General features: G+C 39.9%; 1 protein-coding gene across 4 annotated transcripts; it reads right to left on the bottom strand.

Annotated features, from left to right (window-relative positions):
- Positions 1-300: 300 nt before the first annotated feature.
- FRG1 (FSHD region gene 1) lies at positions 301-19,261 on the bottom strand. Of its 4 annotated transcripts, none has more exons than XM_089325833.1 (9): positions 19,073-19,261; positions 16,600-16,670; positions 12,976-13,101; positions 12,147-12,204; positions 8,562-8,704; positions 6,202-6,306; positions 2,551-2,642; positions 1,566-1,676; positions 301-413 (listed from the first exon to the last, which is right to left on the bottom strand). In XM_089325833.1, the coding sequence occupies exons 3-9, from the start codon at positions 13,021-13,023 to the stop codon at positions 377-379; spliced, it is 594 nt and encodes a 197-aa protein (XP_089181959.1). In that variant the 5' UTR covers positions 13,024-13,101; positions 16,600-16,670; positions 19,073-19,261; the 3' UTR covers positions 301-376. The 4 variants fall into 4 exon arrangements, with proteins under 4 accessions (XP_089181959.1, XP_002709550.1, XP_089181957.1 ...); XM_002709504.6 differs by having other exon boundaries at positions 8,562-8,676; XM_089325831.1 differs by lacking the exon at positions 16,600-16,670.
- Positions 19,262-26,941: the final 7,680 nt, after the last annotated feature.

Here is a 26,941-nt window from a genome sequence, read left to right as displayed (position 1 = left end):
ATACTTCTTTGGACTGTGATTTGGGCAGCATATAAGGAGTTTTCCAAAGTCTTGCGGATTGACTGGCTTGGGATTTTCTAACTTCCTTTCAAAGCATCTATCAAGGGACAGCACAGGAAACAGCAGTTTCTCAGAAGGAAACCCAGAAAAAAAAAAAATACACACACATACACAAACACATTCTGCAGTACTTTGTGGATACTAAATTTCCCTTCCATGGGACATACGACATGCATAAAGAATCTACTACATTTGATCAATCTTGGTTGAACTAGCTACTAGTTAAGCAATAAGCCCATATTAAATCTGTAAAAATACTCAGTGAATATTTTATTCAATAGAAAACCAAAGGATAAGACAGAAACAAAAATTCTGGTCATTTGCAGTATCTATCAGCTTTCAATTTGGCTCTCCTGTGAAACAAAGACAAATAACAAAAAACTGTTTAAACAAAGACAAAAAAGAATCACTGTATAACATACCATTCTCACAGTCAAATGCTATTACATATGAAACTGATGCTTACAAACTATGTGTTCAATTTTGGTTATATTACTAATAAACATCAAAGCATTTTAACATTTTAAATTTCAACTTTATTTCTATACAACATAGGTCTAGTCTTATTAAAGTTACTTCCTAATATTAAACAAAGGTTGCCTAGGATTTTTTCAATTCACAATTTTAATTACTACTGCTTTTAAGTATGCTCTAAATTTCTATTTAAAAGGGTGTCAATGCTTATTTTTTGCAATGCAATATATTTACATCTGATAAATTTCCAGAAAAGAGATTATGTTTTAGAGTCTCTATTGTGATTGTGTTTTATAGCCTCTTAATTTTTAAAAAATTTCTTAAAGATATTGGTCAGCTGGAAAAAAATGAAATGTTTACATTGTTTACTGACTTTGAGTAGGAACTGTATCAACTAGTAAATAGGAAATATATGATTAAGTATTGCCTTTTACAAATAATGTAAGGAAATGTTAAGAGTAATTTAATAATAATCTGGAATTTGATTTAGCTGTAAACTCAACACAGCTAAATGCCTCTGCCTATTTTTCTAGGTTGAGAACCTAGTATATTACTTACCTAAATAAGAATAGTGGTAAATACTAATAATGTGCTATGACAAATATTCAGTACACTTCTGAATCTAACTTAATAAAATCACTTCAATGTCTCTTATTTAACTTTTATGCTTAGTCATTTTTAAAACTGATCTATTATTGCCTCATGTCTAGGAACCTGAGCCACTCTAACAGAAGGCACATGATTTTAATTAGTCAAACTTTCTAACAGTTAGAAAAAGATGAAATTTATGAAGTAGTTTCAATCAAACCTCAATTTCCTACAAAAAGGTATTAGTACTGAAAATCTTGTTACAGAATTTAGATATCCTTTTTTGGTAATCATTTCTCAGAATTGTAATTTTCTCTCTAGGTAATATTATTATACACACACATTATAAATTAAGACAAAAAACTGAAAATCATAATAATTTAAGAAGGACATGCCAGGTCCTACTAATGAAAATAGTTGGAAATGAGTAAGTTGATAACCACCTGTCCAGAAGTGTCTCATGTAAAAATCCATCTTTCCGAGCCTTTTTAAGGATTTTACTATCTTCTTTGCTTATTTTAAGTTTGTGATCTTGAAAGCTCTGAAATTTCTTCCTGTAAAGAAAATGTCTTTGTTGAAAAATACTTCAAATTTTGATTATAGATGTTTAATGATGAATTTACAAATACTGTTACTCTTTTCATTTATTTAAAAATTGTAATAGTATTTAATTATATCTTTTCAATTACAAAGATGACCTGTGTGATTCAACACACAGAGGGCTGTTGTCTGGCAGTTCTACAAAACCCCCTTACCCTGGGGAATGTTTGCTGGAGTCCCCATGTCCTGGTCATGCAACATCATCTGGTTGGCCTTACAGCCATTCTAAGAATGAACCCTGAGAACTGACTATCCCAGTGACTGTAGCTTTCACAGCCAGTGGGATAATTAGGAAAACTGGAATCACCAGAAAAGTGAAGCATTCAGCTCAGAGCTCTGTGTTGAAGTCTGTATTATGCTGTCTCTCTTTGTGCCTTTCAGGCATATTATTATTATTATTATTATTTTTTTTTTGACAGGCAGAGTGGACAGTGAGAGAAAGAGACAGAGAGAAAGGTCTTCCTTTGCCGTTGGTTCACCCTCCAATGGCCGCCGCGGCTGGCGTGCTGCGGCCGGCGCACGGCGCTGATCCGATGGCAGGAGCCAGGAGCCAGGTGCTTTTCCTGGTCTCCCATGGGGTGCAGGGCCCAAGCACTTGGGCCATCCTCCACTGCACTCCCTGGCCACAGCAGAGAGCTGGCCTGGAAGAGGGGCAACCGGGACAGAATCCGGCGCCCCAACCGGGACTAGAACCCGGTGTGCCGGCGCCGCTAGGCGGAGGATTAGCCTAGTGAGCCGCGGCGCTGGCCTCAGGCATATTATTTTAAAAATGTTTTGAGAAGCACTTCACTGTCAAATCTGTAAGTCTAACAGGAGAAGAATACATACACGTAGTTGATTTCACACTGTTTTACATTTCCTTTGTCCTCTTCTGGGATGTCATCTTTTTTCTTGGTTTCCCTTTCAGCACAGGACCTAATCTGGTATTAGAGATGAGAAGCCAAGAGTTTAAACATTTTTGTTCCATCTTCCCTGCTTTACTCATTATACTAACCATTCTAGGTGACTGCTTATGCAAAAGAAGAAAACAACCAACTTAGCAATTACATTCAGATAAAACCAGGTTCTGGACACATGGTTTTGTTTTTATGAATGCATAGTTTATATGAATAACTGTTATTTGAAACATATTTGTTTTACTATACTCCTCAAATAAAGTGTGTTTTTTTTTTTTTTTTTAACAAACTGAAGTTTTCTGGCAATCCGGTGTTGAGCCAATCTATTAGTGTCATTTTTCCAACAGTGCAGATAATTGTTAGGCTTTTTCAGCAATAAAATATTTTTAAATTGAAATACATACATTATGGGATAGGTGTTTTCCCTACTAGTTAAATGCCAATCTCTTACAGTGAAGTACATGGGTTTGATTTCTGGCTCTGCCTCCTGACTCCAGTTTCCTATAGTGTGATCCCTGGGAGGCAGGGGTGACAGCTCAAGTAACTGAGTTCTGTTACCCAAATGAGACCTTGCAACTTGCTTCAGCCATTGTCCAATACTGGTTATTATAGGCACTTCTGGAGTAAACCAGTGGATGGGACCTCTCATTATGTCTGCCTGTGATTCTCAAATAAATTAAAATAAAATTAAAAATGCATGCATACCAGTTTTTTAGACACAATGATATCATATACAATAGTCAACAGTCACTATAAACATAGCTCTCATTTGCACTAGACATCTACAACTGTGTGATTTGCTTTATTATGCACAGCATTTGATTTACTGTGGTGTCTGGAACAAAACCTGAAATGTATTAATTCTCTACATGCCTTCTATTAGAAACACTAAAAATTATTTGAAAGCTATTTTACAGATACTTCTGAGCAATTAAGCAATAATTTCATTAACTTAATGCTGGCCTCAAAATAAACACACCAGAGTCAAGAGAGAAGGTACATAATGGTCATTTTATCTGATTCATAGCTTAATAGTTATTTTTACTTAGCACAATTACCAAATAAATACATAAAATTTTTAATAACAATTTGTTTTTACTTAATTGACATCTACCACCTCTAAATTTGCCTTATAACCAAGTATTGACAGATATTTACTATCATATGCCACAGATTAATTGAATATAGAACAATACAATCAAGTGTGGAATTAGGAGGTTTTTTTTTTAAAGATTTATTTATTTAGAGAGGGAGAGGGGAGAGACAAGAGATCTTCTATCCACTGGTTCATTTCCCAAATGGCCACGATGGCCAGAGCTGGGCTGGTCTGGGTCTCCCATATGGTTGCAGGGGCGTAAGCACTTGGGCCATCTTCTGCTGCCATCCCAGGCACATTAGCAGGGAGCTGGATTGGAAGTGGAGCAGCCATGATTGGAAAGGATGCACATATGGGATGCTGGCATCACAGGTGGTGGCTTTACCTACTATATCACAGCACAAGCCCTGGAACTAGAAGTTTGTAACCTAAAGGACTCAAGTCTGCAAAGTGATCTCTGTGGCTCATTGCTGAGAAAGTGATGACCAATAGGATCTTTGTGCCAATGACATGTATGATTTATGAGACAATTCTGGTTCCAAAATTCAGGGGCCAATGTTGTGGCATAATGGGTGAAGCTGCTGTCTATGATGCTAGCATCCCATATAGGTGCTGGTTCATGTCTCACCTGCTCCTTCTGATCTGGCTCCCTGTTAACGGCCTGGGGAAAAACAGAAGAAGATGGGTTAAGTGTTTGGGTCCCTGCCACTCATGTGGGAGACCTGGATGGCCTGGCCCAGCATGGGCTGTTGCAACCATCTGGGGAGTGAATCCGGGGATGAAGAGTCTCTCTTCTTCTATATGTAACTCTTTCAAAATAAATCAATAGATCTTTTTTTCAAAGAAGGAATCTACATGAAAAATAATTTAAACACATCTTGGTGTCTGTCATTGAAAATCAAGTGGCTTCTGTAAGAATCAAGCCTTATAGGTCTTCACCAGGGGCTGGCACTGTGGCATAATGGGTAAAGCCACTACCTGCAGTGCTGGCAACCCATATGGGCGCTGGTTCAAGTCTTGGCTGCTCCACTTCTGATCAGCTCTCTGCTATGGCCTGGGAAAGCAGTGGAAGAAGACCCAAGTCCTTGGGTCCCTGTACCTGCTTGGAGACCCAGAAGAAGTTCGTGGCTTCTGGCTTTGGATTGGAACAGCTCCAGCCGTTGCAGCCAATTGGCGAGTGAACCAGCGAATGGAAGACCTTTCTCTCTCTCCTTCTCTCTTTGTGTAACTCTTGACTTTCAACTAAATAAATAAATCTTTAAAAAAAAAAAAAGTCTTCACCAGATTTCAGTTAATTTACCTGATGCACCCAAGTAATCTTAAAAGTTTTATTTAGAATTTCACCTTGATATGAAGATGTCCGTGTAATTTTTATAATGAAGTCAAACAAAGAGTAGGACTAGGGAATTTGGCCTGGAATAAGGAATATTCATAACCAGCTTAGTGATTAATAGAAAAAAAAAGTTTTATGTACTTCATATTTGTCCTCATGTAAAGATGACTTATGCTTATTCCTAAAAAGATCAAAACTTTGAAGGCTAAAGCTTTAGAAGCTCTGTTATGACTTTTATGTTTTATACAGGGACTAGTCTCACGTATGCTTAATTAGCAAACCAAGCAAAACAACCTAGTAACTTTCTCATACATGCTGGCTGGAGTGTAGTTCAGTACAACCTCTGTGAAATGGCCAGTCTCTAACCAAATCAGAAATACATATTCCCCTTGAGCCTATAATTCTGTTTCTGGAAATTTACATTCAGATACACTTACACACCTACAAAACAATGCACATTCATAGTTACATACTGCAGCGCTGCTTGGAAGCACAAAAGCCTAGAAACAACCCACATTTCCATAGACAGAAACTGATTAAATTATGGCACATATCTAAAATGGAATAGGATGCAGCTATGACTGAGAAACAGCAGAAGAGCAAACTTTCCACATATACTGTGGGAGGAAGTCCCCAAGATATAATATGAAGGAAAAAAGCCAAGGTTTAGAAGAATGTGTATAAGAGGTCATCTTTAGTGTAAAAAATAGAAATTATAAACATATTCTCCTGTTGATAAGAAAGCTAAACAAGAAACAAGAGGAAGGATGTGGACAGGACAGATGGGAGATAGGAGATCAGGTGGATGGCAGACACATTCACATCATTGCATATTTTTATTTAAAATATTTGTGCTGTGTGAACAAATTATATATTTACAAAATTAAAATTTAAAATTCAACAAACAGAAAACATAGACCTAAAAAGCAGAACTACTCACAAAAAGATATTAACACATGGGGACCAAGGTAGTTCATGAATGCAGTAATTTCTTGACCACACTGTGTTAACAAGCTGTAAGTTATGGAATTTATAATTGAAAACAAAGCCTACTTGGAACATCATATTATTAAGCTATTAATTAAATCTTTAGGGATAGTAAATGGCTAGTCAATATTTTAAAGAGATGTCATATGTTAAAATGTCATGATTACCTTTATCATTTCTTCTTCTCCAGCTGTTTTACTTTTTGCTTCTATATCACCTGCTTCATTGCATCTAATAAAGCAGCTATTTGAGGCCAATAAAGCCATTTTCCCCTAAAAATAGCAAAAAATAGATCTATAAGAACACCTGCAGAAGAAATCTTAAGTCTTTAGATAAATTAACTTTCCCTTCCAGATTCTAAAAATCAAGAATAATAATTTGGAGAAAACCTGGAAAACAAAAACAAATAGAAAATAAAATTACCTATAATCTTACGACTTCAGGATTACCATAATAAACATTTTTGGTATATTCTTTTAGTAGACTAAAATCTAGCCATATGAAATATAATTGTTTCCTAGAAGGCCTTAAAATATTTATTGAGGGGGCAGGTGCTGTGGTGCAGGTTAATCCTCTGCCTGTGGTTCTGGCATCCCATATGGGTGTCAGTTCTAGTCCTGGCTGCTCCTCTTCCGATTCAGTTTTCTGCTATGGCCTGGGAAAGCAGTAGAAGATGGCCCACAGTGCTTTGGCCCCTGCACCCACATGGGAGACCAGGAAAAGCACCTGGCTCCTGGCTCCTGCCATCGGATCAGCGCGGTGCGCCGGCCGCAGCGCGCCGGCCGCGGCGGCCATTGGAGGGTGAACCAACGGCAAAAGGAAGACCTTTCTCTCTGTCTCTCTCTCTCTCACTGTCCACTCTGCCTGTCAAAAAAATAAAAAAATAAAAATAAAATAAAAAAAAAAAAAGATCGTTTGGGTATAAAAAAAGATGAAGATAGTATATTTATTAATTTTTAATAATTTTAATAAGTAAGCAGTTCTAACATATGGTTGTTTGTTAAGTCTTTGTTGTTCAGGATACATAATTTCCTTTTTCTCTTTCTCTAAGCAATAGACTTAACAAAATATCCAAGAGCTAAATAGTTTCCAGAAAATAAATGATATATCAAAATTGAGACCACTTGGCACCAAGTAGAACAATGAACCAAGTGGAAGAGAGGCTGAATAGTTGAGCAGCACCTATGGAAAAATTCAATAACATATTCAAAATAGAACCAACAGTGTTTTCCCAAAATGTTAACCAGCCAATATCCGTAAAGGAGATGATTACTTACACACATTGCCTCAGTGATTTTCCAATTCTGGCCACAACCCTGTGAGAACAGCATTTTTTTTTTTAAGATTTATTTATTTATTTGAGAGGCAGAGTTAGAGAGAGGGAGAAACAGAGACCAAGCTTCCATCCACTGGTTCATTCCCCAAATGGCCACAATGACCAGAACTGGGCAGTTTGAGGAGCCAGGAGCCTCTTAGGAGTCTCTCACATGGGTGCAAGGGCCCAAGTACTTGGGCCATCTTCTGTTGCCTTCCTAGGCCTTGAGCAGAGAGAGAAAGAGGTCTTCCATCAGCTGGTTCACTACCCAAATGGCCGTAACAGCCAGAGCTGGGCCAGTCTGAAGCCAGGAGCCAGAAAGGATTTAAAAATTTTATTTACTTTCATTTATTTGAAATGCAGAGGGAGAGAAAGAAATGGAAAGAGAGAGATCTTCTAGGAGCCAGGAGCTTCTTTATTTCAATGAACCATTACCATAATTTACTATTTTATGTAGAAATTGTCAAAACTTGGCCTAGCTTGCTCCACTGTCAGGATTCCTAACACAGTCTCTAATGTTTATGGAAGAACTAATGATTACCACTAATAAGATACTCCTGAATTAGTGTGTCTAATGAGACTTGAAACTGGCTACCATCTAGAGTCCTGGTTCTTTAAAGAAAGTAAGAGAGAGCCACATGCTGGCACCAAGAATGTATGGAAACAATGGTAGGAAAAAGCAATACTGATATTTTTGCTGCACTATTTTTTGAGATTTTTTTTTAAGATTTATTTTTAAGATTTTGAGATTTATTTATTTGAGAGGCAGAGTTACAGAGAATAGATACACACACAGAGGTTTCCATCTGCTGGTTTACTCCCCAGATGGCTGCAATGGCTGGAGCTGGGCTGATCCAAAGCCAGGAGCCAGGAGCTACTTCCGGATCTCCCATGTTAGTGCAGAGGCCCAAGTACTTGGGCCATCCTCTGCTGATTTCCCAGGCCATTAGCAGAGAACTGGATTGGAAGTAGAGCAGCCAGGACTCAAACTGGCACCCACATGAGATGGTGGTGCTGCAGGTAGGGGTTTAACCTACTGTGTCACAGGGCTGGCCCCATGAGATCTTTTTAAGGTTATGAAATTATACTGAGTGTTGCCAATTCAATGTATCATATTCATCCTTTTTATTTATTTTGGTTTCCTTTGGAAAACATACTTTCATAGACAACGACTTTTACTAAGAAGCTCTTGTAAACAAAAACAAAACTTACGTCTTGAAAGACTGGTTCCCACTGTTCTCTTGGTCCAATTGCATCTGAACGCCCGACAACAAGTCCATCTGAATTTATACCAAGATATTTTCCATAGCCAGATTTCAGGGCAATTCTTTCATAAAACAGATAAATGATAAAAACTGAGAGAAATAAAACAGAAAAACAGCATGCATATATATATATGTGTGTGTGTGTGTGTGTGTAAACAAATATGAAACAATTTAGACATGTACCAAGTGTTCAAAAGCAACATGTGGCTAGTTGCTATATCAGACAGTGCGGTTTTATGTATAAATGGTATTTTCTGCTTTCTAATATAAGCATTACATAATATTTTACATATTATATAGCAAACATTTTCCAAATTCATTATTTTTCAAATATAGTACTTTTAATAGGTATAAATGCTCCATTACAGTTGTGTTAAATTTTTTTCTATTATCAGCAGTTCTCTGACATCATTTCCACATACAGATTTCTTGATTTATCCTTAGAAGAGGTTCCTAGAAAGGATTTAAAAGTTTTATTTACTTTCATTTATTTGAAATGCAGAGGGAGAGAAAGAAATGGAAAGAGAGAGATCTTCCATCTTTTGATTCAATTCCCAAATGTCCTAACAGCCAGGGCTGGGCCAGGCTGAAGCCAGGAGCCTGGAACTCGATTTGGGTCTCCAACATGGGTGACAGCGACTCAAGTGCTTGAGCCATCACCTACTATTCATGATGTGTGTTATTTGCTGACAGCTGGAATCAGACTAGAGCCGGGACTTAAATCCAGGCACTCCAATATGGGATGCAGGTATCCCAAGTGGCTTCTTAACTGCTGTGCCAAATGCTTTCCCACAGAAAGGAAATTATTGACATGTATGACAACACTCATATTTTGCTGTCAAAATATTTTCCAAAAAACTGTGTCAACTTGTATTCTCATCTCATATTGGTATCTTTTTTTTATCATAGAATTTAAAAAAGTACTTTATTTGCATTTTATTTATTTCATTTGTATTTTAATTATTAGTGAGTGATTTACTTTCCTGTTTAAAATTATCTGGATAGGTTGCTTGTCCATTTCTCTACAGAGGTCTTATTGTTTGCCATTTTTCTATTGAGTCAACAGTACTGTACATATACAGGAAGAGTAAAGAAACCTATTAAGGTTATTGCAAACATTTTTCTCATTTGTCTTAATTTTTTACACTGTGCTTTCTTTATAAAGAAGTTTTTATCAACTTATTTCTTTAAGTTGATTCACTTGATTCTTTAAGTCTTTTACTATGCTTAAGGCTTTCAAGTACAATAAAATAATTATTGTGATTTTAAAAAAAAGATGATTTCCAACTTTTTACCATACCAATGTTTTGTGATACCAGAACTGACTTCATATTCTTATTGGTTAATGGAAATATATTACAAATGATTAACATGTTGAAAGAACCAACTATTAGAATACTGAAATTCCGTATTATGTATAAATTTTCTACATCTACTATACAAAGGATCATTCTGCATTTTTGCATTGTAAGAACATAAAATGTCAGGTTCTAAAATGGTTGTAAAAAGAGTAAAAATTTTTTTTGTTAACTTTGTTATCGTTATGTTGTATTCTCTCCTGTTATTTATTTATTTATTTAAAAGATATATTTATTTGAAAGGCAGAGTTACAGAAAAGCAGAGGCAGAGAGAGAGAGAAAAATTTTCCATTTGCTGGTTCATTCCCCAAATGGCCACCACAGCCAGTACTGGGCCAATCTGAAGCCAAGAGTCAGGAGCCAGGAGCTTCCTCTGAGTCTCCCACATGAGTGCAGGTGACCAGGCACGTGGGCCATCTTCTACTGCTTTCCTAAGCCATAGCAGAGAGCTGGATCGGAAGTGGAGCAGCCAGGTCTCAAACCGGTGCCTATATGGGATGTCCGCACTGTAGGTGGCAGCTTTTCCCACTATGCCACAGCACTGGCCCCTCTGCTGATTTTAGCAATCTACTAAAACTTTTAAAACAATTCATTTTTTATCTTCTTGAACAGCACAGAGAGAGAATGCCAGCCGACAGAGATCTTCTAACCATTGATTCACTCTCCAAATGCCTGGAACAGCCAGGGCTGAGTCAAAGCCAGGAGCCCAGAAGTCAATCTGGGTGGCAGAGACCAAAGTACTTGAGCTTTCACCTGCTGCCCTCCTACGCATTTAGCAGGAAAGTGGAACTGAAGAGGAGTTGGGACTCCAACAAAAGCATTCCAACAAGGGAAAGAGGCATCCCCAGTGGCATCTTTTACCATTGTGGCCAAGACCTTCCCCAGTACTCCTTTCTTTGACTCTCTTATTTATGTATCTTGCCTTTGAACCAGTACAAGTTTATACAAGGGGACTCCAAAAAATTTCTGGAAAAATGGGATTAAAAGATGTATATTCATGTATAAAAAATTTGAAATCCATGCACAGTTTTTTCATATTATGCATTTTTTGTGAACTTTCTGAAGATCACACAGATAAATGTATTTCAAAACTTTTTTGCACCATAATCATTTTATTTTCCATGTCCTTTTTGAAGTACCGCAAGTATCACAGCAACATTAGACCAGGTTTTGTCCTCTGTTTTCTTCACACCATCTTTCTGGTCTGTGACAGTATCAATATTCATTGTTTTAACTTACAAATATATTTACAGCCTACTATCACATATGGGTATAAAACATAATGTACACTTTATGTTGGAGCTTTAATTTTTTTTTATATTTATTTATTTGCAAAGCAGAATTACAGAGAGGCAGAAGCAGAGAGAGAGAAAGTGAAAGTGAAAGTGTTCTCTCCGCTGGTTCACTCCCCAAATGGCTGCAATGGCTGGAGCTGGGCTGATTTGAAGCCAGGAGTCAGGAGCTATTTCTAGGTCTCCCAAAAGGGTACAGTGGGCCAAGGACTTAGGCCGTCTTCCACTGCTTTCCCAGGCATAGCAGAGAGCTAGATTGGAAGTGGAGCAGCTGGGACTTGAATCAGCACCCACATGGGGTGCCGGCACTTCAGGCTGCCGCTTTACCTCTATGCCACAGTGCTGGCCTCTAATTCTCTTTTAAAAACACAGTTACTATATATCTGATTTATATACTTAAAATATTTACTGGGCACATAATGTTAGATATTTAAAATGGCATAAAATCTATTTATTTGGCTTTATCTACATAGATACTAGAATTTTTTAGGGAATGAAATTAAATTAGGAAATAAAAAGTTATGGATCTGGCATTTTGGTGTAGCAGGTTCAATCTCCACTGCGATGTCAGCATCTCATATGGTTCAAGTCCCAGCTGCTCACTTTCCATCCAGCTCCCTGCTAATGTGCCTGGAAAAGCAGCAGAAGATGGCCCAAGTGTTTGAGTCTCTGCACCCAAGTGGAGACCTGAAAAAAGCTCCTGGCTCCTGGCTTTGGCTCGGCCCAGCCCTGGTCATTGTGACCATTTGGGGAGTGAAACAGCGGATGGATTTCTCTCTCTGTCTCTCCTTCTCTCTCTGTAACTCTGCCCTTCCAATAAATGAAAGAATAAATCTTTAGAAAAGGGAAAAAGTTACTAATTGTAGATCAACACAAACTTACCTTGAATCAGACAATTTGACAGCAGTAAACTGCTCTGGAGGACTGGGGCCCTCATCAACTACAGGAAAAAAAACATAGAAAATAAACTTGTCATTTGTTTTTATTTATATGTAGAGACACTCCTGGGCTTTTAAAAATGTAGCTTTTTATTCTAAAATGTAAGAACATCATGATATTCAGACATACTATAATAATATAGCATCTACAGTATCAAGATCTGTTTCACTGTATCATAAGTACAGTGCTAATTTACATTATAAGGGAAGTCGGCAAGATGCTTAGTCATTCCCAAGGTATTTGCTCTTTGTTTTAAAATACAGTACATAAACATGGAAGCACTGAACTCCTAAAACAGTAAATGCTTTTATTTATTGAAGGGACAGCCATTTTGACCAAAATGACACTACTTCTTACTTTCTAATTACTTCATATCTCATTAGTGCTTTCTCTGATGGACTAGAGCATGAGAAAACTTCTAAATGTTAACTATAAAACTATGTTAATTTTGGAAAAATGTCTGAAGTTCAAACCTTTGACTTAACCAGGTTCTCTTTTTCTTTTCACTTACTATTTCAGTTGTTCGTGCTGTTTTTGATTTCCATTTGTGCTCTTCTGGAACTACATAGAATATTTCAAATGCTTATACTGGAAAAAGTAAGCTGTCAATAGTTGGTAAATATTGAGAAAGAACAAAAATGGAAGAGTCCACTGAACAGGATCCACTTCTTTGGAATATGCTTGACTAGTCAGAATTTGGCCTCAGTCAAAGAACTTAAAATATATACTTCTAAAGGATTTTTCCATTCTGTTGCTACAACCAGATACAAACCTTCTTTATGTGGAGCTCCCAGAGTAAAAAGACCATTGTCAAGTGCATGGATATAGGTTCCTTTATCCATTTCAATAGCTATGGTTCCAGAAATGTCACCGAAGTTTGCCACTGTCCACCAAATCCCTAAAAAAAAATTGATATTTAACCTTTATATTTTAAATACAGGTTCTTTTTTGTTGTTGTCACAAATTTTTTAAAAACTATTTATTTTGCAGCTGCAAGAAATAAATGTATAGAGAACTCATACACCTTTTACTCTCTTCCAATGCATCTTTCCTAACTATAGTACAGTGTCAAAGCCGGGAAGCTGACATTGATAACCCATGAATCTCACTCAGATTTCACTAGTTTTACATGAACTGTGTGTTTGTGTGACAACCGTCAAAGTTAAGATCTAAGTGCTTGGGCCTCTGCCACTCACACAGGATGTATTCCAGGCTTCTGGCTTTCGCCTGGTCCAAACCTGGCTGCTGCAGCATTTCAGGGAGTGAACTGGTAGATGGAAGATCTCTCCTGATATCCATCTATCTATCTATCTACTTACCTCTCTCTCCCCCACTCTGTCACTCTGCCGTTAAAAAAAATAAATATATGCTTATTTATACATCAAGCTCAGCAAATCCATAATGCGAGAGAAGGAGTCAAGAAAAGAAACTGCTCCTGAGCTTGCCCTCCTACCATGAAACAATGGACAGGATGTATGAGAAAACGCTTTTCAGGAATTGAGCACACACACAGCAGGACTGAGATTTCTGACAAATGCAAACAACAAGCTAACCCTCACATTCACTTTGGTTTTCTGCCTAATGGCAGTCTCTCCACTAGAGAGCAGGGGCACAGAGCTCCAGAAGAACAAGAAACTACATTATAAGAAGAGGCTGAACTGACAAGGGACACTTAACAATTCTAAATGTCATGCATCATAATATAAGTGTTTAAAACACTTTAGGCAAAAAGTGACAGAGGAGAAAAAAATCCAGAACTAGAGTTGGAGATTTTAAAACAGCTGTCTCAGTAAACTGTAGAATTAGTCATAAATCAGAAATAGATTATCTGAACATCTACTGCCTCCACCAATCAATCTTCTTGCAAAGTACACAATCTTTTCAAGTGTACATGGAAATTCACCAAGAAAGTATGTTCTCTAACCACATTATGAGTTAATTGACAATAACAATTACTATGTTTCTAAGTAGAAAAACTTAAACAGCACACCTAAATAACCCATGAATCAAACAAACAAACAAAAGAAAACCACAAGAAAAATTAAATTTTTTACCTTTTTTAAAAAAAGATTTCTTTATTTTAAAGGCAGAGTTACAGGGATAGGGAGAGGTAGAGAGCGAATCTTCCACCCACTAGTTCACTCCCCAAATGGCTGCAACGACCAGGGCTGGGCCAGGTCAAGGTTGGGAGCCAGGAGCTTCATCTGGGTCTCCCACATGGGTGCAATGACCCAAGGACTTGGCCGTCCTCTGTTGCTTTCCCAGGCACATTAGCAGGGAGCTGGATTGCAAGTGGAATAGTCAGGACTTGAACATGTGCCCATATGGGAGATGCTGGAGTCGCAGGAAATGGCTTTAAGAGCACTGTCTCCCCAAAACATTTTTTAAAAAAAATTTATTTATTTATTTGAAAGTCAGAGTCACACATAGAGAGAAAAGGAGAGGCAGAGAGAGCGAGAGCGAGAGCTAGAAAGAGGGAGAAAAAGAGAGAGGTCTTCCATCAGCTAGTTCACTCCCCAGTTGGCCAAAATGGCTGGAACTGCGCCAATCCAAAGCCAGGAGCTTCTTCCGGGTCTCCCATGTGGGCACAGGGGCCCAAGGTCTTGGACCATCTTCTACTGCTTTCCCAGGCCAAAGCAGAGAGCTGGATCAAAAGTGGAGCAGCCAGAACTTAAACTGGCACCCTTATGGGATGCCCACACTGCAGGCAGCGGCTTTACCCGCTACACCACAGCACGGGCCGCCACAAAACTTTTTTAATTGAATGAAAATAAAACACGAAAATCTGTGGATGTAGCTACAGTAGGGTGAAGGAGTTCTAATCTTCCACAGTAAAGAGGTATACAATAAGAGTAAATTAAATCTATAGTAAGTTAAATGAAGAAAATAATACATCTGTTAAATGAATGAAAGAGAAAATCAGGAGAAGTTGTTTAACCACTAGGCTCTGTATCCTCTTATAGGAGTATTGAATTCAATTCTTGGCTGTGGCTCCTGAATCCAGCTTCTTGCTAAAGCAAACCTGGGAGGCAGCAGTGACAGCTCACGTGGTTGAATTCCTGCAACCCACATGAGGGACCTGGATTGAGCTTCTGCTCCCAGCTTTGGACCCAGTCTAGCAAAAGCTGTTGCAGATGTTTGGGGAATGAAGCAGTGGATAGGAACTTACTTTCTTTGGCTCTCTGCCTCTCAAAGGAGGGAAGGAAGGAAGGAAGGATGGCTCGAAGTCAAGTACAAGTCAGTACGAGAAAAAAGTTAATAAAACTGGAATTTATAAAGATTAACAAATTGGTAAATCTCCATCTAGATTAAATAATCCAAGAAAAAAGTTGCAAAAACACAAAATACCAATATGAGGATGAGTGAAGAGACTGCAATATAGCATCTACAGAAGTTACAGGAATATTAAGAGACTTTTCTGAACAATTTTATAACAGATTCACAAGGTAGATGAAATAAAAATTTTCTTAAAAGATATAAATTGCCAAAAGTGAAACAATAAAAAGCTAAAAATGTCTATTAAGGAAATGTAATTGAAAATTTTACATTTTCATACAATAAAACAAAAAACAAAACTAAACAAAACTCTAAGTCCAGATATATTCCTTGGTAAATTATACCAAACATGTAAATAGAAATCTTATACAGCTAGTTCCAAATTAGGGGAAGATAGGGTGCTTACCAACTCATTTTGAGATCAGTATTATCTTAACACCAAAATCAAATAAGGACATTAGGAGAAAAGGAAACAAAAGTCCAGTTTTGCTCAACACAACTGCAAAAAGCCTGAAAAATACTAGAAATCAAATCCAGCAATAAATCAAAGGAAAACAAACACATTATAAACCAAGTGAGGTGTAGCTTAGGCATAGGAAGTTGGCTTTACAGTTGAAAATGAAACCAGGGTAATTCATTGGCAAAAGTCTTGCCATGTTATCATCTGAACAGGCATAGAAAAAACACTTGATGGAACTACACCGCTTAATAACAGCTCCCAGGAAACTAAGTGTAAAAGGAAACATCCTCATTTTGAAAGACAGGGAAGGAGAGAAAAGGAGAGGGAAGGAGGGAAAGGAGAGGGAGAGAGGGAAAGTAGGGGAAGGAGAAAGGAGGAGGGAGAGAGGAAGGGAGGGAGAGGGGGAGAGACCCTTCTTCTGGGTCTCCCACTTGGGTCATCCTCCACTGCTTTTCCCAGATGCATCAGCAGGGAGCTGGATGGGGAATGGAGCAGTAGATACTTGAACTGGCATCAACAAGGGATGCTGGTGCTGCAGGCGGTGGCTTTACTAAGTCACAATACCAGCCCCTGGTAATAAATTCTTACCTAGGAAAATACTTTAAATGAGAATTCAACACATGTTAACTTTTCTCAGAATAAAGTACTGAACTGACTCACCAACAACATCAAGTTGGGTTTCTTCATCCTCTTCTCTTTTTCTCTTCTTATCTTTGTTCTTTTTCTTCTTACTACAGGAGATAATTTATCTGGATGAGTATATATATTGACTTATATGTTAAATATCAATAGATGGAAGCTTATATGGACTTTTGAAGCTATGTGTTAATTTATAAATTATTGATTTATACTGAAATACTCTTACTTATAGAATAGAGAAGTTGCTTCTGGCCCTGTGGATACTGTGTCATGGGTAAGAGCAGACTCTGGAGCCAGATTACACGGCTTTAAGTACTGATTCTGTCGATTTTTAGCTGTGATTTTTGGAAAAGGTACTTAATATCTCGGTGAGTGAATTTCCCACTTAATAAAACGAGGATAACTTAACCCAATTCTTTAGGTCACCATGAGGATTTAGAATTAATATGAGGGCTGTGGCATAGAGGGTAAAGCCACACCTGCAGTGCTGGCATCCCATATGGGTGCAGGTTTGAGTCCCAGCTGCTCCACTTCCGATCCAGCTCTCTGCTATGGCCTGGGAAAGCAGTAGAAGATGGCCTGACTCCTTGGGCCCCGCACCCGTGTGGGAGACCCAGAGGAGGCTCTTGGCTTCAGATAGGTGCAGCTCCAGCTGTTGTGGTCAATTAGGGAGTAGGCCATCGATGCAAGACCTCTCTCTCTCTCTCTCTACCTCTCCTTCTTTCTCTGTGTAACTCTGACTTTCAAGTAAATAAATAAATCTTTAAAAATAAAAGTTAACATGTACTTCCTACATTGCTAATGGGAATTTTAGTGGAGCAGCCTCTTTGGAAATTAGTTTGGGGTTTCTAAAAATTTAAACACAGAGTTACCATAGGACTCAGCAATTCCACACCTAAAAATATATACTCAAGAAAAATGTAAAGATACCACGTAAACACTTAACAAGAATATGCATATCAGAATTATCCATAATAGCCAAAGAGTAGAAACAACTGATGAATGGACAAAATGTGTGATAACTAGACAACAGATTATTATTCAGCTACAAAACAGACCAAGTGCCAATGTATGCTACAACATGGGTGAACCTCAAGAAAATTATGATAAATACAGGAAACCAGATAAAAAGTCCACATCAGATATGTTTCCATTTACATGAGATACTCAGAATAGGTAAATCCCTATCAACAGAAAGCAGATGACAGGTTGTCAAGGAATTAGGAGAGGAGGGGACAAGGAGTGAGACTTCTTAATAGGTAAAAGGTTTCTTTTTGGGCTGATGAAAACGTTGAATAAGTAGATAGCAGTGACCCTTATAAATATACTAACTACCGAATACTACAGTGAATTTTATGGTGCATGAATTACATCTCGAAAATGATAAAACAGACTCTAAGGGTGATTTTAGGAAAAAATTTATATGCAAACTGCTTAGAACAATTCTTGGCACACAGAAAGTGACACATTCCTGCTGTGGCCAGTAATTACAAATAAGACACATTTATTTGCGTTTTAATAATAAAGTAACTTTTCAAAAGCTAATTCTCCACTCCGCCCGGCAAACTCAGACAGTAAAAGTTTCACATTTACTCCAGACCAGTTCTTCATGATGCCAGACCTCTAGGCAGGATTCTCAAGGGCTATGGCCTCAGTTGGCTCCTCGACACTTTGTCTACAATTCAGTCCAAATTACCCAAAACTGTTTATCTCTGTGCTCAGCTGTAAACGTTCCACATTTCTAAAAGCCGTCAACCCCGGACAAACCTACCAGTTCAAAACGAGGTGGAGATACGAGTGGACAGCTATCTTTCCCTCAAAGTTAATCACAATTCATCACCACGGGCCCTTGCATTTGGTTCTATTGACTGCACACACGTTATTTCATTCAATCTTTATAATCATTCTTTTAGAGTACATATGGACACTCAAAAACATCTGAGCTAAGCGGAAGCTCAGATATAAACCAATCCGCAGCAGACCACATCAGCTGCCTGGTGGAGACCAGACTCCAGGCCGTATTCCTACCAACACACCCTTAGTCTCCATGAGATTCAGCCCAGGTCCACTCTCCGCATTTCGTTAGAAAAAAGAATGAACCAATAGTTATTTTAGGCGGAAAGGAATACAAGGTGAAGATAAATACCTACAAAGTTGTCCGACTTCCTGGATCAGACTAAAGCCAACCCGTCACACACAGGTCTGGAGGGGAAGCTCGGGGGACCCAAACTGTTAGCTATTGGGCTACTGGTCTCCCCCGCTCCTTCCTTCTCAGGGCATAACAACGAGGGGCCAGGGCCTCGGTGTTCCCTCTCCCCGGCCCTGTACCGGCGCGGCGAACCGAGCGGCCGCCTCCGTCCATCCAGGACACGGGGCCAGGCTCAAATTCCAGCAGACGAGAAAAGACAGCTCTCAACGGCTCCCACGGGGCTCGGGGTGGGCAGGGACACGTCAAAAAGAACCGAAGATTTCCCGCGCCAGAGTCAGGTCTCACCTCTTAGCCTTCGTTCCTTTGAGCACGAGTTTGGTGGACTTCACATAGGAGTATTCCGCCATGGTTCTGCAGAGCCGCCTCCGGACAAAACGTCCACACTGGAGCAGGAACGCGGGAGAAGTAACAACTCTCAGAAAGACTGCGCAACCAGCCCTCCGCTCAAAACACCGTTTGTTTTCCACCGGAAGAGAAGTTCCAACCCAGGAACTCCTATTTCCTGTTTTAATGTGAGGCGCTACGGCGGCTGCAGAGGGTCAAAATACATCAGCGTTCATGGGCGCCCTCTGGCGGAACTCTTGAATGTTAAGTCTTTGTCAAACGAGAACGCTTGGAAGGACTCGCCCTCTGGCGGATGCGGCAGCTCTCACAGCAGTGGCGGTATGCCTTTTTTGTTCAGCTTCCTGCAGGGTCTCAGGAGGAGGTGAGGATTTGCTTAGTCACAGGGTGAAATAACCCAGTCAACCCTTCCCGTGCTTGTCTACAGCGGACCGGGCCTGACTACCTGGTGCAGCCGAATGCTGGGCCTTGGGCAAGGTGTTTTTTTTTTTTTTTTTTTGATTTATTTATTTATTTGAAAGAATTAGAGAGGGAGGGAGAGAGAGAGAGAGAGAGAGAGAGAGATCTTCTATACTCTGGTTCACTCCCTAAATGGCTACAACTACCAGGGCTGGGCCAGGCCAAAACCGGGAGCCGGGAGTTTCTTCTGGGTCTCCTACATGTGTGACAGGGGCTCAAGGCATCCTCTGCTGCCTTCCCAGGCCATTAGCAGGGAACTGGATATGAAGTGGAGCAGCCCAGACTCCAACGGGCACGCTTGTGTGATGCTGGCCGCTGCGACGACTTTACTTGCTATGCCGCAGTGCAGGCCCCTTTGGGCAGTTTTATAAGCCACTTTAATGCCACAGGCTTTTACTATATTGTTTGAACAAGGGAGGCTTGAGTAATGTGCAGGAAGCAATTAGGGAATAACATAATATATAATTAAGTGCCAGTTTGGGGTTGCACAAGTCACAAGAGCTGTAGGGATGTGGGTAGAGCTGAGGTGGCAGGTTGGCATTGAAGAGCCAGAAGACAGAGAAAAATGTCAGAGAGCATCCTAGAGTTGCTTACCGAGTGTTTCTCCTGCCTCTTTCAGGGTCTTCCATTGTGACGCAGGGCTCAAGGATTCTAGCAGCAGGCTGCTGGTGACTTGACCTTTTTTCCCATCACCTAACCCCTGACAGTTACACTCAGTTATTGGAAATTTTCATATGCTCTGTCTGTTGTCTGCTGTCCAGAATGCAGTCTTTGTCCCTTTTCCAAACGTTCAAGCTCAGGCATCATGTCCTTCAAAATCCATCTTTGAATGACCCCCTGTGTTTCCCCAAATAGCCTACATTTCTCATGCTATCTCTTAATGTGTGCTTTTTTTTTTAGTACATGAATTGTAGCTTATTCACTCTCATTTCACCTATACCCTCCTTATTGCCAGCTTTTAAGTAGGCACTACCTGGGTGTCTGTTAAAGAATTAAGATTCTATCTAGTGATGGCTCAAGCAGTTGGGTCCCTGCCACCCGTGTGGGAGGCCTGGATTGAGTTCCTGGCTTAATGTGGGAAGTGAACCAGTGGCTGTGAAGTCTCTCTCTCTCAAATAGATAAATAAACACATTTTTTTTCTTTCCTTTTTTTTTTTTTTTGGACAGGCAGAGTTAGAGAGAGAGAGAGAGAGAGACAGAGAGAAAGGTCTTCCTTTTCTGTTGGTTCACCCCCCAAATGGCTGCTATGGTCGGCGCGCTGTGCTGATCCGATGGCAGGAGCCAGGTGCTTCCTCCTGGTCTCCTATGCGGGTACAGGGCCCAAGCACTTGGGCCATCCTCCACTGCACTCCCGGGCCACAGCAGAGAGCTGGCCTGGAAGAGGGGCAACCGGGACAGAACCGGCGCCCCAACCGGGACTAGAACCCTGGGTGCCAGCACCGCAGGTGGAGGGTTAGCCTAGTGAGCCGTGGCGCCAGCCACTTTTTATTTTTGTTAAGATTTATTTATTTATTTATTAGGGAGGCAGAGTTACAGAGAGGTAGGGGCAGGGGCAGGAAGAGAGAGATCTTCCATTCACTGGTTCACTCCTCAGATGGTCGTGATGGCCAGAGCTGGGCTGATCCAAAGTCAGGAGCCAGGAGTTCTTCTGGGTCTCCCACGCTACTGCAGGGGCCCAAGGACTTGGGCCATCTTCTACTGCTTTCCCAGGCCATAGCAGAGAGCTGGATCGGAAGTGGAGGAGCCGGGAATCAGACCGGCACTGCAGGCGGCAGTTTTACCCAATATGCCACAGCGCTGGCCCTCTCACTCTGTTTTTAGAAGATGGGTGACTTTGTGCAAGTAATTTAGACCTGTGTATCTCCTTCTTCAGCTAATGAATCAGATGATACTTTAATTAATATAGTAAAACACTTTTAAAACCCTGATAAATAGTACATCATACATGCTATTTATTATTATTCACTGTCCAAGTTCCTGAGAAAGATACAAGCAAGATATTCTATTAGGATATGGAAGCAACATGTTCATGTTCAGAGTAAATGCTCAATGGCATGTTCCGGGAATAGGAGAAGCATAATAGTCAAGAAGGCATCTGAGGAGGGTCTTGAACAACGGGTAGGATTTTGCTAAATGGAGATTGTTTGTGTGTGTATGTGTATATAGGCTGTCAGATAGTGGAATCCCTGTGTGCAGAGGCATGGTGGTAGAACAGTAGCAGGCTAGGTAAGGGTGCAGTGTGTAGAACTGGGACTGAGTCAGTAAGATGAGGTCATTTTGGAGTTGAAGAATGTGAATGAAATCAGTAAGCAATTGAGACTGATTGAATGACAGGAAAATGAGATAAACGGAGAAGTACTCTGGGATAATTATTCTGCAGCAACAAATAGGATGGATTCTGTAAGACATAAGCATCCTGCAGTATTGATGTTTATCTCACTTTCCTGCCACTTAATGTCTCAACTGCTTACTGATTTCATTCAAGTTCTTCAATTCCAACACGACCTTGATTTATCCTCTCAGACTTAGTTCCCATCACTCCACAAGGCCCTATACTCCAACCACCTGCCTCCTCCCCCTCCCCGCCCAGTGTCTCCATTTGCCAAATCCTACCTGTTGTTCAAGATCTTCTTTATGTGAACTAAAAACCAAAGAGGAGAGTTTGGATAGAAGAATCTTGGCAGTTGTTATGATTCCATAGCAGCACTGAATCAGGGTAAGTCCATCACAAACCCAAGTCAGAAGACAAATTTATCATTCATAAGTTTTAGTCCAGTGTCTTTACTATTATAACATCTTTTCTAACATTTTTATAATAATTCCCTATTATATCAGTCTATAGGTCATGATGAAAAAACTAGAGTCAGTAGCAAAATAGATGATGGGAGGCCATTTATGTTGGCTTTTTTAGGGTTTTGACAAAAAAACTGTTTAAAAAACCTCATCTCTTAAAATAGAGTTAGTGAAAGAATCTCTTAGGGTTGTGGGGATTAAATGGTATAAGTCATAGAGTGCTTAATTTGGGCTGCTTAGATGTTAGCTATGATAAGCCCATGAGAGTATTTCAGGCATGGAAAACCAAGACACTGTGGCAAAAAAAAGCCTAAATGAAAGATCTCTGTGAGTGAGATCCCAGTGGAAAGAATGGGCCATCAAAGAAGGAGGTACCTTTCTCTGAAGGGAGAACTTCCACTTGGATTAAGACCTTGTCTAAAGAAGATTGGAGTTGGCGAACTCAGAAGGCTTCCATAGCCTTGGCACTCACGACAAGAGCCTAGGGTGATTACTGACGCCATAAACAAGAGTGTCAATTGTTAAATCAACAACAGGAGTCACTGTGCACTTACTCCTCATGTAGGATATCTGTCCTTAATGTGTTGTACTATGTGAATTAACAGTATAACTAGTATTCAAACAGCACTTTATACTTTGTGTTTCTGTGTGGATGCAAACTGTTGAAATCTTTACTTAGTATATACTAAATTAATCTTCTATATATAAAGATAATTGAAAATGAATCTTGATGTGGATGGGATGGGAGAGGGAGCGGGAGATGGGAGATGGGAGATGGGAGCGGGTGGTGGGTGGGAAGGAGGTTATGGGGGGAAAATCCACTGTAATCTAAAAGCTGTACTTTGGAAATTTATATTTATTAAATAAAAGTTAAAAAAATCCCCCCCAAAAGATGTTAGCTATGATAATCCTGTCATTTGAAGCAAAATTGATAGAATTGGAAGATGTCATGTTAGTGAAATAAGCCAGACACAGAAAGATATATACTACATGTTCTCCCTAATTTGTGGGAACTAAAAGAAAAAAAAACCCTCAATCTGAACGCAGGATGGTGATTAGTAAAGATTGGAAGGGGTTTGGAGTTTGGATACCAGGAACCAAAACTTTTTTTTTAAAAGATTTGTTTATTTATTTAAAAGTCAGAGTTACACAGAGAGAAGGAAAGGCAGAGAGAGAGAGAGAGAGAGAGAGGTCTTCTATCCGCTGGTTAACTCCCCATTTGGCTGCAAGGGTTGGAGCTATGCAGATCCGAAGCTAGGAACCAGGAGCCAGGAGCTTCCTCGGGGTCTCCCATGCGAGTGCAGGGGCCCAAGGAGTTGGGCCATCTTCTACTGCTTTCCAGGCCACAGCAGAGAGCTAGATCAAAGTGAAGCAGCCGGATCTCGAGCTGACATCCACATGGGATGCTGGCACTGCAGGCGGCGGCTTTCCCTGCTACACCACAGTGCTGGCCCCAACCAAAACTTAAAGCAGTCAAATTTACATAGCAGAGTAGGATGGTGATTGCCAGGGACTGTGTAGAATGGGAAATGGGGAGTTGTTGGGTGAATGGTGCAATTTTTCAGTTAGAATAATTTCTGAAGATTTAATATCTAGCATGGAAATGATAGTTAACAAAACTAGTGTGTACTTCTAATTTGCTAAGAGAATAGATCATAAATGAAAGCTTCTCAACACACATGAAGACAGTTCTGTCAAGATAATATTTATAATGTGCATGATTATAGTGATTGATTCATAATGTATATCCTAATATATCAAAATATCAAATTGTACACCTTAAATATATCCATTTTTTAAAATATATGAACAATGCTCTTTTTCTTTTTCTTTTTAAAGATTTATTTATTTATTTGGAAGAGTTACACAGAGAGAGGAGAGGCAGAGAGAGAGAGAGAGAGAGGGAGAGAGAGAGGTCTTTCATTCGGCTGATACGGCCGGGAGGAAATGGGAGGAAAACTGGATGAAAGGGGAGATACTATATTTGTAGGTAATTAGAAGTCAATTCTCTACTGATTTATCAGCCATCTCTGTGTAGGCAAGTGTGCTTGGGGACTGTAAAAGATAAAAGATAATGGGCCTGATGTTGAGGACTTCCTTTTTTTTTTTTTTTTTTTAAAGATTTATTGATTTATTTATTTGGGAGGCAGAGTTACAGAGAGGTAGGGGCAGAGGCAGAGAGAGAGAGGGGGCGGGGAGAGATCTTCCATCCACTGGTTCACTCTTCAGATGGTTGCAATGGCTGGAGCTGGGCTGATCCAAAGCCAGGAGCCAGGAGCTTCTTCTAGGTCTCCCACGCGGGTGCAGGGGTCCAAGGACTTGGGCCATCTTCTACTGCTTTCCCAGGCCATAGCAGAGAGCTGCATGGGAAGTGGAGCATCCAGGTCTCCAACCAGTGCCCATATGGGATGCCGGCGCTTCAGGCCAGGGCGTTAATCCACTGCGTTGCAGTGCCGGCCCCAAAGCTGTTTTTCTAATAAAATATATTTTACTTATTTATTTGAGGGGGAGAGAGACAAAAAAGAGAGAGGGAGAGAGAAAAGGGGGAGGGAGCGAGTTCCCATCAACTGGCTTACTCTAAATAACTGTAAGGGATGGCACTAGTTTGGGGTCAAAGCCAGGAGCCAGGGATGTAATCTAGATCTCCCACATGTGTGGCAGGAACTTAACCACTTGAGTCATCACTGCAAACATCCCCCCCCGCCAAGGAAGCTGGAGTGAGTGCCAGGGCTGGGACTCAAACCAGGTACTTCAATATGGGATGTGAGTGTCTTAACTGCTACACAAAACACACACCCCTCAAGGAAACTCTTAAAAAAAAAAAGAGGCTAATAGGTGATGCTTATAACACTCAGAACTCCATAACAGGAAGGACTGGAATAGGGAAATACTCTTAGATTTTTGCAATAAGAGTTGTAGAATGAGAGTATTGGGAGTTGATTGATGAAGTGTTTCTTTAAGAAATGGACTGACTGTAAGCTACATCAGAAGGAATGTACTTCCCATGCAGGACTTCTGTCCTCAAAGAGTTGTATTATAATTATATCTAAGTGCCTCCAAAAGATGTGTCATTCTTGGGTGCTTCTTTAAAGATAAGTTTCTAAAAAAAAAAAAAAAAGAAGTGAAATTAACTTCAAGAGGCAATGACTTCGAACAGCCCTTGTCTCGACTGTTGAGGAACAAGTGGTTTGTGTGTGTGTGTGTGTGCAAATTGTTGAACTCTTTACTTAGTATAGAGTTAGCCTTCTGTGTATAAAGTTAATGGAAATTAACTTAGTGGAAATTCTCGTGGTGGAGAATGGGACTGGAAATGGGAGAGGGAGGAGGGGGGTGGGGTGGGAGGGTGGGTACAGTGGGAAGCATCACTATATTCCTAAAGCTGTACTTATGAAATGTATGAAGTTTGTATTCCTTAAATAAAAGGTTTCTTTGGGAATAAATAAATAAATAAATAAAAGCATCTAAAAACTAAACAAAAAAGCCATGTATAAGTTTTCAGACTTACTGAAAGTTTAAAAGCTTTGTGGTTCTCAAACTTGTTGATCTCTCTCTCTCTTTTTTTTAAAAGATTTTATTTATTTATTTGAGAGGTAAAGTTACAGACAGTGGGAGGGAGAGACAGAAAGATCTTTCATTTGCTGGTTCATTCCCCAAATTGTCACAACGGCCGCAGCTGGGCTTATCTGAAGCCAGGAGCCAGGAGCTTCTTCCCAGTCTCCCACATGGGTGCAGGCCCAAGCACTTGGGCCATCTTCTGCCACTTTCCCAGGCCATAGCAGAGAGCTGGATCAGAAGTGGAGGCAGAGAGCTGAATCAGAAGTGGAGCAGCCGGGACATGAACCAGTGCCCATCTGATGGATGCTGGCACCGCAGGCAGAGGATTAACCTACTGCACCACAGCGCTGGCCCTGATCTCTTTACACTTTTTGAAGTTACTAAGGAGCACACGGAACTTCTGTTTATGTGGATCATATCTGTTTCTGTTAATGGCATAAAGATTAGAAGTGGGGCAGCACTATGGCACAATGAATTAAGCTGTCATCTGCAATGCTGGCATCCCATATGGGTGCCAGTTTGAGTCCTGGCTGCTCCACTTCTATCCAGCTCCCTGCTAATGTGCCTGGGAAAGCAGTGGAAGATGTCCCAAGTACTTGGGCCTCTGCACCCACGTGGGTAACCCTTATGAAGTTCCTGGCTGTGACCTTGCCCAACCCTGGCCGTTGCAGCCATTTGGGGAATGAACCAGCAAATGAAAGATCTCTCTCTCTCTTTCTTTCTCTTTCTCTCCCCTTTGTGATTCTGACTTTCAAATAAATAAATAAATCTTTAAAAAAAATAAAGATTAGAACTAAGGAATTTAAAAAATTAAAAATATTTTTATTATAAATCAGCATAAATCATTGTTATTAAAATTACTGTTTTCAGAGCAATAAAATTGATGAGTAGAGTGGTATTGTTTTGTATATTTGCTCATATCTTTAATGTCTGGCTGAAAAGAAGAGGGCTTGGTCCTTTTATCTGCTTCCACATTCAGTTTCTTGTGATATGCTATGTTTGGTA

Source organism: Oryctolagus cuniculus, chromosome 2 (genome assembly GCF_051225735.1).
Source record: "Oryctolagus cuniculus isolate XC-2025 breed Fujian yellow rabbit chromosome 2, ASM5122573v1, whole genome shotgun sequence".
NCBI lineage: Eukaryota > Metazoa > Chordata > Mammalia > Lagomorpha > Leporidae > Oryctolagus > Oryctolagus cuniculus.
The sequence above is the reverse complement of the archived record's forward strand: the minus strand, read 5'-3'. Positions and strand labels throughout refer to the sequence as shown.